Raw genomic sequence first — 15,842 nt, forward strand, 5'->3', positions numbered from 1 at the left:
ACTAGGTCGATGTGCTTAACTACAGTACAGGTGTGGCCCAAACCTCAAAGTTGTATTTGTTCAATGAAAATTCGCTCTTTCGAGAAAGAAACTCTCAGCTGGGTTGCCGAAGATGGCCGAAGGCGACCGAATGTGACGTCACATCTGGCATACTCAGTAAAATTTTTATAACAGACGTGACGTTTCACTCCGCCCGCCCACTGTGGGTTGCGATGTTTACATTATTTTTTACTATTGTGATTCTCAAGATATTATAGCATTTTGCTCATTCACCTCTACCTCGCTTAGTTGTGCGCCGCTAAGGTACTTTATCATATTGTGGTACTCACTCACTTTAAGTGAAGAATATTACATCACAAATTAAACACAATTTCACTAATAAGATCCGCTCAAACAATATACCAAACGCAACGCAGGCGAGAGAAAAGCAAAAAACTACTAAAAATCGATCAATTTCTCTAAAGAATATCTTTTCCTAAAGGGACAACAATATGCTGCATACCTTAGAAGCGAATGTGGAAAAGCTCGCCGAAAGCTCACATCTTTTTGACATTGGTTTATTTACTTTTTGCATGGCGCACAACTCGGCGCGTGGGACCCGGCGCGTAACCGTTGAGCCAGTATGCTAATTTTAGAAAAGAATCGCAATAATACAGCCATAGAGGAGTTTGGCCTACGCCCAATGTTTCCACCTGAAAAGTACGTAGATTTTTTCCACCTGAAATTCACGAAACTTTGACCTGATTTTCCGGTAGAATTCTCATTCTACGTGATATTCAGGTAAGTTCTATCTGAGTTTTAGATAGAATTCACCGGATATGTAAGTTTCACCTGAATTTTCTGAAGCATTTGCAGCTACGTGTGCACGTAAAATGTACCTGAAAATTCAGGTGGAAACAACGTTTAGATTATTTGGAGTGCACACCTTTACTGAAGCACATCGCCACTAGGTGTTCCGATCTGTCAAATTAACGATTCAGCCATCTTGGATTTTAATATAGGAGAGCCAGCCGGTTTGTTTTCGTTTAGCACTGAAAATGAATTTTTCACCTCTGCCTTCTTTTCTTCCACAAACTTTAGATTTTAGCACCTAGTACTGTATTCATCTTGCGTCGAACCTTTGCATGACAAAATTTCTTGCGGGTATTGTGGGCGGGTCGAAAGGCTTTAAGGGCACTCCTCACGGAATCCAATTTTCAAAGTACTCGCGTTTTCAAGGGCACACCATTCGATACGGAAGTAACGCACAACTGTCATTTTTATTATTTCACGCATGCTGCGACGCAGCAAAGTTGAAACAATAAAAATGACAGTTGTGCGTTGCTTCCGTATCGAGTGGTGTGCCCTTGAAAACGCGAGTACTTTCAAAATTGGATTCCGTGAGAAGTGACCTAAGGTACGGAGTGTGGAGTGAATTAGCTTGGAACGTGGCAAAGTCAATGAAAACAATAGGCGTGGAGCGAAATTTAAGTTTCAGCCAGCGACCGTTCGAGTGACAAGGAATTTGTGAAGAATTCGCCAACAATTTCTAAATAGATTCTAGCAGGAATTTCTAAAGCAATATCAATAAAAATTTAAAGGTATTGGTTGCCAAAAGAAATTTCTTAAGAATGGTCAAAGTTAGCGGTGGAATTTTCAAAGAAATGTCTGGAACAATTTCCTTCAGGAGTTATAGAAATTAATACTTTTAGAATACATATCTGAACGAATTTATAAACAATTCTCAAACGAATTTCTTGTGGATTTATTCAAGAAAATTTCGAAGCAATATTTAAAGGAAAACTTCTTTAAGTATTTCATGGAGAAATTTCCCAAACATACATCTGGAGCTATACTCTATGACGATTTCTAATGTTTCACACACGACCACGGATGAGTTTAGGCAAAATAAGGCGAAACAAACTTTTGCATATAAACAATAAAGAATGATCCATAAAAAATGGTAGAAACGATCCGTAAATATTACCTGATTGTTTTAATACACGTTACCAAAAATCCATAGATCAGTTCAGGAGCCTCCAGAAATAATAAATTTAAGATCCAGTACAAAGCTAAAATTTAGCAATTAATTAGAAAATATGGTCCGTTAGAAATGATCAAAAAACAATAAAATTTCTTGCTGTTTTCCCATTAACGTTTGACAAAATGATCCAAAAATCCGGTGGAAAACAAACTATATTTTGATCCATAAACATACAAATTTGCAATTTTTATCGTGAATATTTAATCCATAATTTTGATAATTTGATCCATAAATTTGACCATATGATCCAACGATTTTGAAAATTTTGTGTATTAATTATTATAATTTTATTGGCTATTATTTTCAAGCTTTATGGATCATATTACCAAAATTGTGGATCATATGAACAAAATTATAGATCAAATGATCAAAATTATGAATTATCATCACGATTGAAATTGCAAAAATTTGAATTTCCATGGATCAAATTATATTTTTTTATGGATCATTTGTCATACGATCATGACAAAATAGCACAATACGATATATACATATTTTAACCGTAACTCGAATTTATTTGTACCAGCAAAGGTCTTTTTAAACGAGAGACATTACTTTCCAGCAACTTTAATTGACTGAATCATGAGTTTAGGGGAGAATCGGGCGCAATTGGCTAATTTTGATATATGTCACCTGCAAGACTCAATGCAATCCATTTCACCAATATTCTATAATCACTTCAGTAATATTTGAGTCGTCTCCGAGAGAGGCAAATAAGTTTTTCCATTGGTGGTTAATTCGGTTTTTTTAAAGTATGTTTTTGGGAAATTCGGGCAAAATGGACCCGTTCGTAAATCTTTAATCACAAAACGAATAGAATATGCTGTCTGCATGTATCTTGAGTAGTTTTATACCAGCAAAGATCACTTTACACGAGAATAATTACTTTCCTGCAACTTTTTTTAAACTAATTAATGAGCTTAGGGAAGAATCGGTCAAAATTGAGTTATGTCACGCACAGAATTCAATGCAATCCTTTTCACCAATATTCTATAACACTTGAGTACTATTTGAGTCTTCTCCGGGAGCGACAAATAAGATTTTACGTTAATTTATTCGTTTTTATGGTGTATTTTAGGGAAAATCGGGCAATATGGGTCCATTCCAATGGTTTGTCTGCAGTGAAAATATCACCAATCGATTCCTCGGATTTTCTTTTACATAGGAATGGGTCTTTTCCGGGTATACCCCGTTTGGCATAAGTACGTTAGGTATAAAGACGTTAGGCTTATGTACGATAGGCATAATGGACTTCAGGCATAATGTACGTTAGGCATATTGGACGTTGGCATTAAATGACCCAAAGTACAGCCCATGACATAAAGAAGGCAGAATTATGCCAATCGTCCATTATGCCTAACGTCCTTATGACTAACGTCGCGGACCCGTCTTTTCCGGACCTCTCAAATAGCGGCATCTAAATAAGTACCGTTACGGGCGCTGTTCGGCTTTGCTGTTGAGCTTTGCGTTCTAGTCGAAAGTGCCTATTACTGAGTTTATCTCCGTCAAATTCATAAACTTTTTGTATACCTACATATATAAACACTGCGAATCCCAAGACGAATCGAATCATGAGAAATTTAGAAATCTCAAACCATTCGTGAGTTATAAGGCTTCAAAGGAATCGTCAACTCATTTGTATACATATAGGGATATGATTTTCAAGTATTTTTTTTTTGTTCATACCCTGGATTTACAATATGTATGTTATTACAATAACATAAACTGGCAATATGCAATTTTCTAACTGAAAATTGGTTCAAAACCCAAAAATTGAATTGAAATGAATTCGTTTCGGAAGCCTGAAAGAATTCGATTAAGAGGAGAAGCATAAAAGGAATAAATCTGTTTGGAAAACACAAAGAACGGAACGGACTATTGAGTTTATGAACGGAAATCATTTGATCTTTCAAACAAACCCCTTCTGGGCTTGTTCGCGCCGTCGCGTATACTTTCGGACACTTAAGAAACCCGGGACTAATAGTTAACAAAAAACAATAATTTATTACGCGAACACTCAACTACTTTTATTGCCGGACGAAAACACTGACGATGTATACTCCGCGACGGATTTATTCTACTGCTTCATTTGTTCACATTCTCCCTTTCTACAATCTACATATAAGCTTAGTTGGAACGATCGAAAACTGAACCAGTTATATAATGGAATGAAGGACAGGGATAATGCGAGAGTTGTTCTCTACTTCTCTATACATGTTCAAAATAGGGATGCTCATGGAAAACATTGCATCGATCAATTATCTCTATCTTACTTCACCATAAGCCGACCACCTTGAAATAATTATTTCAACTGTTCTCCTATTCTGTCTTCTTTATATGACTACTACAAACATGTCTGATTCAAGTGGGTGGCACGACGCCATGTTTTTGCAGCCAACATCTCAGTGTAAAATTCATGATGGTATGTGTTTTGTTTACAAACATCACATTTGATTCTCATTAGGATACAGAACTGTCAGTGGGATACGGTCGCGCAATGTTGGCTGCAAAACAAACCTATTGTGTGAGATAGGGATGCCACCGGGCTGGTCTGATTACCTATTTGGTTTGTTTTGAATCCTCACTCTAACTTGAACGTTGATCCATTTCTTTTCATCTCTTCCTTATCTGCTGCTCCTGCGTTTGCTGATTCAATAATAACAGTTGAAGCCGGCTGACTACGAAGAAGTTTTGCGATGGTTTTGTTTGGTTTAGATAAGGTGTTGTAAAGATGCTTTTTTGTAGGTCTTGGGTGCACTTGATGGAAGAAGAAAGCTGTTTCTGGTAGCAAAATCGTAGTTTCTAGGCCGGAACACTTCGATGTATGGTGTTTGATGGCGCTTTGACGAAATTTAACTGTCAAATGTTCCTTTTGCTGGTCTCGGTGATGCAACGAAGCTTATTCGATGCGATATGCGATATCGATACTGGCCAAGTCACTGAAAAGATGAGCAGGTGCTTTTTACCTTTATAATCATTGGAAAAAACGACTTGCCTGAATCGCAGGCCCCCATGGCCTGCGCTGATGCCGGTTGGCATCGAAGAGTGATGGTTTGCGAATGGAACACCGGGAACTAAGCTAGTTGTTGAAGGAATTCTTAACGGGATTTGATGGGGACAAGATTTCTCGTTGAATCGGAAGAAGGACCGTGATGCTGTTACTTTGAGGGTCATGCCGCTGAAAAATATGAGAGGGTCCTTTTTACCTTATTAACCATAAACTTAAACGACTTGCCTGAAACGCAGGCCCTTGCGGCCTGCGTGGATGCCGGATGGCATCGATGACCCTCTCATATTGGCTTATTCTGCGTTGAACTAGGTGCTACTGTGCAGTGAAGGATGTTTGTAACTTCTTGGGTGTTGACGTAGGCCACCTCAAAGGATTAAACGTAGACTCAAATTAAAAACTGCCGCTGAATGAACATGCTTGACCAGACTGATAATCCATGCGATCATGCACCTCCACCAAAACCATACGGACCTCTGTTGTCAGGGACAGTAGCTATCATGATCAGCTAGATGGTGAGACCGCCGTTGGAGGAGTCTTAGATCTCCCCATTCAGTTGAACAATGTTATCCCGAATCGGTAGAACGCAAATCTTTGAGATTGCTCTACGGTAACTATTATCTTTTGTTTTGACTGTAACAACACGAACATATCCGTCTTCTCCAGCGTGTGTCTCCGTTACTCTGCCTAGCTGCCATGAAAGAGGAGGTTGTTTTTCGTCCTTCAAAACCACCATAGTTCCGATAGCTATGTTGTCCTTTTGCATAGTCCACTTGGTCCTATTATTCAAGTCCGACAGATAGAGCTGTGACCATTTCTTCCACAATTGTTGGGTGTACCGTTGAGCTCTTTGGTACGCCCTAGCCTATTGTCTGCAATTCCGTCCAAATCTGGCTCTGGAATAGCCGTTAATAGACGCTGGATCAGAAAATGACCAGGAGTCAAGGCTTCATAGTCGTCCGGGTCGTTGCTGAGTGGGGTGAGGGCCGAGAATTCATAACTGCTTCCGTTTGCGTAAGGACTGTCTGCATCTCATCATACAAGAGGGTGTGCGAGCCAATCGTTCTTTTGAAAAGCAAACGATTTAACTGCTGATTCCCAAAGTCCCCAAAATTTGGTGAGCGTGATGGAATAAAACTGAATTTGATCCCTTCCTCCGCAGAGTGCCTGATGATACTTTCCTGGAAGCTCTGATTATTAAACAAACGACGCATTTCTTCCAATCGTCGCCTGCCACCAACAAAGTTTGTTCCATTGTCGCACATAATCATCTCTGGTCTTCCACGCCGGGAACAGAAGCGTTTCAAGGTGGCTATGAAAGCTTCTGCAGAGAGATCTGATGCTAGTTCCAGGTGTACAGCTTTAGTTACTAGACAGACGTAAACGGCAATGAAGATTTTCACAGGGCGATTGCGGCGGTATGGATAGGCTATTTGGAAGGGACCGCAATAATCGACTCCTACCCGTTGAAACGGCGAACAAGGGTGACTCTCTCGGGTGGCAGGTCTGCCATAATCTGGTCTTGAACTCTTGGCTTCACTCTGAAGCATGGTACGCAGTTATGAATAACCTTCCGCACTAGATTCCTAATATTAGTTGGCCAGAAACGTTCTCGAATGGACGAAATCATTAGCTGCTGCCCTCCATGCAACAGTTTTGGTGGTAGTGTTTTACGATCATGTATGGGAACGGATGTTGATAATCGAGGATATATGGGTGTTTTCGACGGGTTGCAATTGAAGCATGGCGAAGCCGACCACCAACGCAAAGTAATCCCTCCCTGAGTTCCGGATGCAAAGTTGAAAGTTTGGACGATTCTTGTACTCCTCTACCACTCGACAGATCCGCTATTTCCTGCGGAAAACCTTCATGTTGGGCAAGACGTATCAGGGTGCACAGCGCTCCATTTAACTCCTCTAACGAGAGTTGACCAGTACAGCGGGTATTATGATTAGTCGGATTAGAGTTGCGGCAAAATCTTTGAATCCAAGCAGTGAGGCGTAAGAGATCGGAATATGCTGATTTCAATGTGAACAATTCATTCGGAGAAGCCGTTGGTAGGACTGTCGTTATACTCTTAGCTTCCAGATCCAAGGGATCGAAATCCTCCTCATGAAACTGTTGGGCAGAAGGCCAGTGATGTTCTTCTGTCCTTAACCAAAATGGGCCATTGAACCATAGAGATTCATACTGCAATTGTGCAGGGATCATCCCTCGTGAAATAATGTCTGCAGGATTCTCCAAACCCGCTACGTGATTCCAAGCACCATGTTTTGTGATGTGTTGGATCTCTGAAACTCTGTTTGCAATGAATTGCTTCCATCTCGACGGCGATGATTCTAACCAGCATTTTACGATCGTGGAGTCTGTCCAGAAAAAACACTTCATTTCCATGCCCAGACTGCCTTGGACTTTCTCATAAAGATGGGCTAGAAGTAGGGCAGCTGAAAGCTCTAGTCGTGGTGTTGAGAGTCGTTTGTTTCCTTTCTTCAAATTATCAAGGGGTGCCACACGTGCTTTCGCTGGCAGTAATCTTACACACCCCCCCCCCGTTTCGGAGATCGTTCGAACGTAGAAGCAAGCTCCGTAAGCCTTACTCGATGCGTCGCAGAATCCATGAAGCTCTGAGGTCATATTGCGACCAGTTCCCACCCACCGAGGAATGGTGAGGTTTTCAAGCCCTGCTAGGTTTCGTCGGTATTCTTTCCACTGCTATTGATGGTCGGAACTAAGAGGCGTATCCCAGTCCGAACATTCCTTCCAAAGATTCTGAATGAAAATCTTTGCTTGAATAATAACTGGGCCAACCAAACCAAGAGGGTCGAAGAGCCGAGAAACATCGGAGATAACCACGCGTTTCGTGATTGATGCTGTCCAATTGAACGAAGGAAAGGTGAAACGAAAATGTCCGAGTCGGGTTCCCATACAAGACCTAAAGTTTTGACAGTGGTTCCTGCTTCCAACTCCAATACTGAGCGCTTATCTGGAACTAACTCAAGAAGCTCTTTGCTGTTTGAATTCCATTTCCGTAGAGTGAAACCAGCTGACTCTGACAGCTCGATGACGTCACGTATCAAACTCCGACCTTCGTCGACAGTGTCTACGCCAGAAAGCATGTCATCAACGTAGAAATCTTTCTTGATCACTTTAGATGCTATTGGGTGGGTCGCTTTTCCGTCATCCGCAAGGCGTTGCAAGCATTTGGTAGCCAAATATGGTGCAGATGATGTACCGTAAGTCACAGTGGTCAATTCGTAAGTACTGATTGGTTCAGAAGCATCATTTCTCCACTTAATGCTCTGCAACGGATAATCTCTACTCTGAGCTCCTATCATCCGGTACATTTTGGCGATGTCGGCATTCACAGCGATACGATGCATGCGAAAGCGAAGAATAATGCTTGTCAGATCACCCTGTACGACAGGATCTACCATTAGCGCATCGTTCAGTGAAACTCCAGGTTAAGTGGGGCACGAAGCATAAAAAACCACTCGTAGCTTCGTGGTTGTACTGTCAGGCTTAAGAACAGCGTGATGTGACAGATAATACCTCATGGTATGGTGGAATCGCTTGCATCTTCGCTAACTTTTCTCATGTGCCCAAGGTCGATGTATTCACGGATGAATTCGACATACATCTTCTTTAGCTCCAGATTTGTGGTAAAGCGTCGTTCCATCCCAATTAACCGTTTGATTGCTGTTGCCTCCGATAGGCCTAATCGGTTGAGAGTCCCTTCCTTTTTCGGCAATGTTACGATGAATCTTCCATTATCATCTCTGACCGTCGTTCGTTCAAAATAATTTTCGCAGACTGACTCTTCAATAGAAAACGTACTCTGACTACGACAGGTTTCTAGCTCCCAAAATTTCACAAGTTGGTTTTGTAGTTGTGAGCTCGAGCAGACCAGGGCTAGTGACCGTGATTCACTGGAAGTATTTTCTTGAATTTTTCCGGAGACAATCCATCCCAATTCAGTATCCTGAAGCGTCGGACCACCTTCAGTCGCCTTCATCTGTTCCTTTTTCAGGAGATCCATATAAAACTCAGCACCTATAATGATGTCTACAGGGCCGGGTTCGTAGAAACGAGGATCGGCCAACAAAGAAGATTCAGGAAGCTTCCATCCGCTTGGGTTGCACAATGCCGTCGGCAGTGACACTGTCAACCGTGGAAGGACGTGGAATTGCATCTCTTGCACGAACGATGAAATGTGATCCAGTCTAGGACTAACAATCTCACGAACCAATCTTTTCGAATTGCTTGTAGACATTCCGATGCCCTGAACAGAAAGATATGACGGAAATTCGTGGAAGTGTAGTCGGGTTGAAAACTCTTTCGTCATTGAGCAGTGTTGAGAGCACGAATCCAACAGTGCTCTGGCTAACATTGAATTGCCGTAACGATCCTTGATTTTGACTAGTGCAGTAGACAGTAGTATGTTCTGTGTTGGTGTGATTGGTAGTGCAACGTGTGTCTGACTTGTGGCTGTATCTGTGGCATGTATTGAAGTGCTTTGTTCTTGCGAATCAATGTGCGTGGATGTGCTAGCTATTTGTGTTGGTTGGTTCGGGTTTGATGTGCTGGAATCTTGTCGTCGTTTGTTTTGTGATGAAGGTATTGACTGCGATTGTGGAACGGAGGATCTAGCAGGAGCGGTATGGAGAAGAGTGTGGTGCTTCTGCTCGCAGTGATGACAGACTCCTCTCTCACAGTTTCGTGCAAAGTGTCCAGGGTTCAAACAGTTCCGGCATAATTTCGCTTTAAAGACCATCTCGTTGCGTTCTGGAACTAGCAGACGTTGGAATGTACTGCACACAAACGCAGAGTGCCACGGTTCGTTGCAGAATGGACACTTACCAAAGGATTTGACGACAGTATGACAAAAAGAGGGCCTTGATGGACGTTGATCGGAGTTGGAATTCACTGGGTTAACTGACTGCAGAACTAAGCAGTGACTTCGCAAGAAATTATGCAAACTGTTGTATTTCGGTACATCTTTAGAATTATGGTGAGTTTCCCATTGCCGAAGGGTGGCAGGATCCAGTCTAGAATATACCATATATGCCAGAATCGTGCTCCATCCCTCAGTTTGCTCACCGATCTTCTGAAGCATTTGAAGATTTTTCTCGAATGCACCCACAAGGTTGTTCAGCCCTTAGTAGCTCTCTCGTTTCAAAACTTCCAATGCAAAAGAGAATCCAGATGCGCTTTCACGATCAATTTTTATTTTCGTAGCGGGACTCAATGCTTCCATGCAACGCTGTAGTTAGCAGATGAAAGCTCTACTGACTCGATTTCCTGTAGGGCTTCTCCTGTCAGGGCGGATTTCAAATAACTGAATCGGTCAATGTCGCTGAGTTGATTGTTACTGTGAATGAGGCTGCAAAAGCTATCACGGAATGTGACCCACTCCTTGATCTTCCCATCAAATGAAGGAAGGCGAATCTCAGGCAGTTTCACTTTCGAAAATGATGCATCAGCACGATCATGCTGACCAACTCCAGGACAGGTGGATGGGGATTTCCACGCCAATAAACTAGCCTTTTCTATACAGTATCGATCTTCAAAAGTGCTAAGGTCGAGATCACTTTCCTCTTCCTGCGTCAGTTTAGTTGCCTCCTCGGAATCACCTTTTTCGTCTGCTTTGTCCAGTATCAGCTCAATTTGCTCCCGTACCTCGTAGAATTCCTTACACGCATTTTCCAACATTTGCAAACGTACTACGACTTGCGTTTGGTCACTGGAAGGCTCATAGTTGGTCACAAATTTCTCCACACCTCCTAATGTAGAGAGTAATCGCCGTTCTCGTTTGGTTAATTCACGTAACTCTGGCATATTTAAATGCTTCACTGAACTTCACTGTGATCAAATACTAAGATTGTAAATTGATCAGACAATCAAAATAACAAGCACTTTTTTAAAAACACTCTGATCGACTCGACGTTCCACAAATCGCAATTGATTGACTGCGTGACAAACAGACTGCAGCGAGGGAATACACCCAAGAAGAAGAACAGTCAGCAAATCCAGCAAACTACCGAGACCAACTTAAAGCTAGTAGGAGAAAACCACAAGGCTATGCACAAAAGGAAAGGAAACATTCGCATGCACTTCAATTATCTTTATTAGCCACAAGTAGATGGCACCTCACAGACATAAGCTAGTTCCCTTCGATGAATCCAATATGTCCACTTCCAGGTTGATTGCTCTTCGTCCTGAGCCGCCGTTTTGTCACTAGACAATACGTTCTCCATGGAAATGGCGTCAGTTGAATTCTCCTTCCAGCTTGCTATGGCGCCAATAGAACCTTCACTGACCTTCCGTCAGACTTTTATTCAATTTAGCACTTTTCAAGGAAAATGCACTTTCTTCAGTCTTCCGAGCCGTACAATTTTTACAGACGACTTTCGCGCACTTATAGTCTGTTTTGTATTTCCACCACACAGCAGTCCATCAACAAAACTGCTATCTTGAACTTGGAAACTCGCTATTTCGTGTCCGTAAGTGCCCGGTACCAAGGAATGTATCCGGTTCGAAGGACCAAAATGTTCGCGCCGTCGCGTATACTTTCGGACACTTAAGAAACCCGGGACTAATAGTTAACAAAAAACAATAATTTATTACGCGAACACTCAACTACTTTATTGCCGGACGAAAACACTGACGACGAATACTCCGCGACGGATTTATTCTACTGCTTCATTTGTTTACATTCTCCCTTTCTACAATCTACATATAAGCTTAGTTGGAACGATCGAAAACTGAACCAGTTATATAATGGAATGAAGGACAGGGATAATGCGAGAGTTGTTCTCTACTTCTCTATACATGTTCAAAATAGGGATGCTCATGGAAAACATTGCATCGATCAATTATCTCTATCTTGCTTCACCAGGGCTATTATGGGCTTTTGAACCGAATCATTTAGCGCTTCCGAACAAAACCCGATTTGGCTTCAAAAATAAATCCCAGAGGGATTATGTTGGAAATTGGACGATAATAGAGCGCCTATTCGATCAAAAGCAGTCTTCTTCACCTAGAAAACTAGCTTATTTAGCAAAAATTGAAGAACAGAAGTTTCCACTTGAAAGTCCAATGTTTCCGAAGGATTCCGAACGGAAGTCCAAAATAATTTAGTTTGGAAGCGCAGCAAGATTCCGTTCTGAAGGCCCTTAAGAATCCACATCGGAAGTCCAAAAGAATCCTTTTTTGGAAGCTCAAGAGAATTCCGTTCAGAAGCAAAGAAAAGAATTCCTTTCAAAAGTCCAAATTATTCCGTTTCGAAACCCAAAAAACGGAACGGACTTATTTCAAGTTTACGAAGTTAACTCTTTTGGGGTTAAGAACGAAACTCTTCTGCATTGGTTTTCGAATCGATTCCTCTTGCGCTTCAGAACAAAATCCTTTAGAGACTTCCGCAAGAAATCACAGAATTTGATCCAGAGCTCCAAAAGAATTCTATTTAGAATCCCGTGTCCAGAAGCAGAAAAGGAAGCCCAAAGTTTACGAAAACACCAAAGGTCTGTAAAATTCTGTAACTTCAATCAAAAGTGTGTATAATGTCTGTAATCTGTATGATGCCTGTATGCAAAATCAAATGTCTGAAAAAATACATACATGTATGTAAGTCTGGCATTTCTGATGAGGAGTGCCAGTGAGTCCAAAGTTTGAATTTTAATTGGTTAGCTCTTAAAGAGATATCTATGTGTTATTATTTTCGCAGCAAAACAGAGATCAAAATTTCCACTTGCATGAATAATATTTAAGAGCTATCCAAAAGGGGAGATATTTTTTATGTTATTCTGTAAGCTAGTAATCACGCTCGCTTTTTTTTACAGATCGAATTGATGAAAGTTTTTGCCACTTAAATTGAGACAAAGTTTAGCTCAATTGGTTTGGCGATAAATTCGATGATGCGTTTTGCTATATCTGTAACTATCTGTCATAAATTCTTCGAAGCTAAGCCACCGTAACACTTCTGTCGTCCATCTGAAAGATCCACGAGTCTGTTGGAAATTGAAGGGCTTTCCCCGGTGCGATTGAACCCAAATAGATTGAATATAAAATTTTCCATCACATTTCTGTCGTTTTTTCATTTCACCACCACTTTCTTCACCATTCATCTTCTACTGTCGTATGAATCTAATGTACACTGCTTTGGTAGTAAAGTAGGTATTTCCATCGCATTGCCGATCACATTCGTCGCCTACACATATCGAGCTTAGGGGAGGATTGTTCGTCCACTCATTCACTTCTGAGAGCTTTTATTGTACATGCCAGTTTGACAAATATTAACTTTGTAAAACAATTCCTTCAGGAATTGCTAAACAATCTAAAGTAAAATCCGTTGATCATAATCAAAATCAATTCCTAACATGATTTCGCTGCGATCTCTCCATAGCATCGTTTCGTATATCCCCACTTTCACCTATTCATTCGAGAAGCGTGCAAAAGATTATCATTCTATTCGATTTTCCCGGAAAGAATAAAAGCGAATGACTTTCATGCTGGTTCTCCACTCGAACCTGAATCGGCAAATCCATCAATTTTCCAATTGAAAACCAATAAATATTCAATCTTGCGGAAAGATATGACTAACTCAATCCTTTTTTGGCACTGACTGGTCCTCTGGTGAGCCGAGACGACCGACGGTGGAACACCATCATCCATCGAGAAAAAAAGAGTTAATAAGCGCTGTGATGATGACAGCAGGAAGCGATAACCCGTGGCCCAACTGACGACGCTGGCGGCGACGAGAGTAATTATGATTAATGGGAAAAGTTTTCCACTTTTCCAGGATCACGAAGGCACTTTTAAGACAAGACCGGTAATTGGAGTTTGATTTGAGGAGTGCTCAATATTTGATGGGATGGATGATATACAGATAGAAAGGTGTGTTCTTGGACTTACCGCCACTCCAGATGCCGTTTGGCAGGGTCGCCCAACCCCAGCCATGGCCCCAGGGCAGTGCACAGGCCAACGATCCCTTCGGATCGGAGCTGTCGGAGGTGTTCTTCTTGATGATGGCTACGGCCGCCTCGCTGCGGACTTTGGTCGTGTTGTTTTCGACGCTGGTTCGATTTTTCCGACGCGCCGATACCTCGGAGCTGGTGGCAGCTGGAATAGAATTGTAGGATTTGGTTGTTTACTTGATGAGTTTTGATTTAGGTATCTTTCTTTGATTGAGATAAATAAAAGCTAAACATTTGATTTTCATTAGCAAATATTGCAATGAAGCAATGAAGCGCACAAATTTGGAAACTTTTTATTCACCCAATAGTTGTGCCCACTAACCGAAACATGATAGTAGAATAAACTCTCATACTTACGTCGTATCCGAACGATGGGCCTCCGCAGAACTCCCATCAGATGTGGTTTATCCACTACCAGTTCGATCTGTGGCGGTGGTGGAAGCTGTAAGAAAAGTTAGGGGAAAGAATATTTACTTTAAACCGTTTTGTTGTGTTACAGATAAGTTAAATCTCCGAGAAAAGAATTACATATAATGGATTTATTCTTGTAAAAAGTTCTGTTGTTCTAATAAAGAACGAATTTATCGATGGGAATTATAGCAAACGAGAGAATCGTCTCATGACATGTGAATACATTCAACTGAAATGTACTGAACAATTTTCTAATCAAAAATGCTTGTAAAACGCACTAACTTATCGAAAGATCACTGTTTTAAAATTTTTGGAAATTTATCTCGGAGATGAGATTTGAAAATTGGATTTGATGATTTGATATAAGTTTTTTTGGATTTGGATTGGATTTGGATTCGATTTGGAATGTTTTTGAATTGGATTTGGATTGGATTTAAATTGTATTTGTATTGGATTTGCATTTGAATTGGATTTGGATTGGATTTGAATATGGATTGGATTTGGATTGGATTTGAATTGTATTTGTATTGGATTTGGATTGGATTGGAATTGGGTTGGATTTGGATTGGATTTGAATTGGATTTGGATTGGATTTGGATTGGATTAGATTTGGATTGGATTTGGATTGGATTGGATTTGAATTGGATTTGGATTTAAATTGGATTTGGATTGGATTTGGATTGGATTTTAATTGGATTTGGATTGGATTTGAATTGGTTTTGAATTGGATCTGGTTTTGACCTGGATTGACCTGAACTGATCTGGACCGGATCTTGAAACTGTATTTACTGGATCTGGACTGGACTTGGACTGACTTGACCGACTTGGACGAGACTGGATCTGGATTGACCTGGATTGACTGGATCTGGATTTAATTTAGACTGGATTTGGACTGGGTCCGACTGGATCCGGATTAGATTTGGACTGGATTTGGACTGGATCTGGAATGGACCTGGACTGACTTGACTGACCTGATCGATCTGGACTGGACCTGGACTGGATCTGGACTGACTGGACTGATCTGACTTGAATGGACTGGATGACTGGATCTGACTGGATCTAATTGGATCTTGACTGAACCTGACTGACCTTGGACTGACTTGACTAGATCTGGACTAGATCTGGACCGACCTGGATTGACTTGGATCTGGACTGAACCTGACTGGACTGGACTGACTTAACCGATCAAGACCTGACTGATCTGACCGGATCTGGACTGACCTGAACCGACTGATCTGGACTGATCTGGACTGACTGGATCGACTGGACTTGGACTGATTGATCTGGACTGGATTCGACTGATCTGGACTGACCTGGACTGACCTGGACTAGACTTGGAAACGGATCTTGGAAACGGATCTGACTGACCTGGACTGACTGACCTGGATCTGACTGGACTGACCGACCTGGAAACGGATCTGGAACCTGA

General features: G+C 41.4%; 1 protein-coding gene across 1 annotated transcript in view; it reads right to left on the minus strand.

The window, feature by feature from the left end:
* The window catches only part of LOC134204850 (uncharacterized), a gene marked incomplete at its 5' end in the record, with an annotated part of 62,653 nt that extends 48,209 nt beyond the window's left edge, over positions 1-14,444 (minus strand). The window contains 2 exons of the mRNA XM_062679652.1: positions 13,941-14,147; positions 14,360-14,444. Of these exons, the coding sequence (XP_062535636.1) occupies positions 13,941-14,147; positions 14,360-14,444 (292 nt within the window). The remainder of the gene's footprint in view (positions 1-13,940; positions 14,148-14,359) is intronic.
* Positions 14,445-15,842: the final 1,398 nt, after the last annotated feature.

Source organism: Armigeres subalbatus, unplaced genomic scaffold, assembly GCF_024139115.2.
Source record: "Armigeres subalbatus isolate Guangzhou_Male unplaced genomic scaffold, GZ_Asu_2 Contig937, whole genome shotgun sequence".
Classification (NCBI taxonomy): Eukaryota; Metazoa; Arthropoda; class Insecta; order Diptera; family Culicidae; genus Armigeres; species Armigeres subalbatus.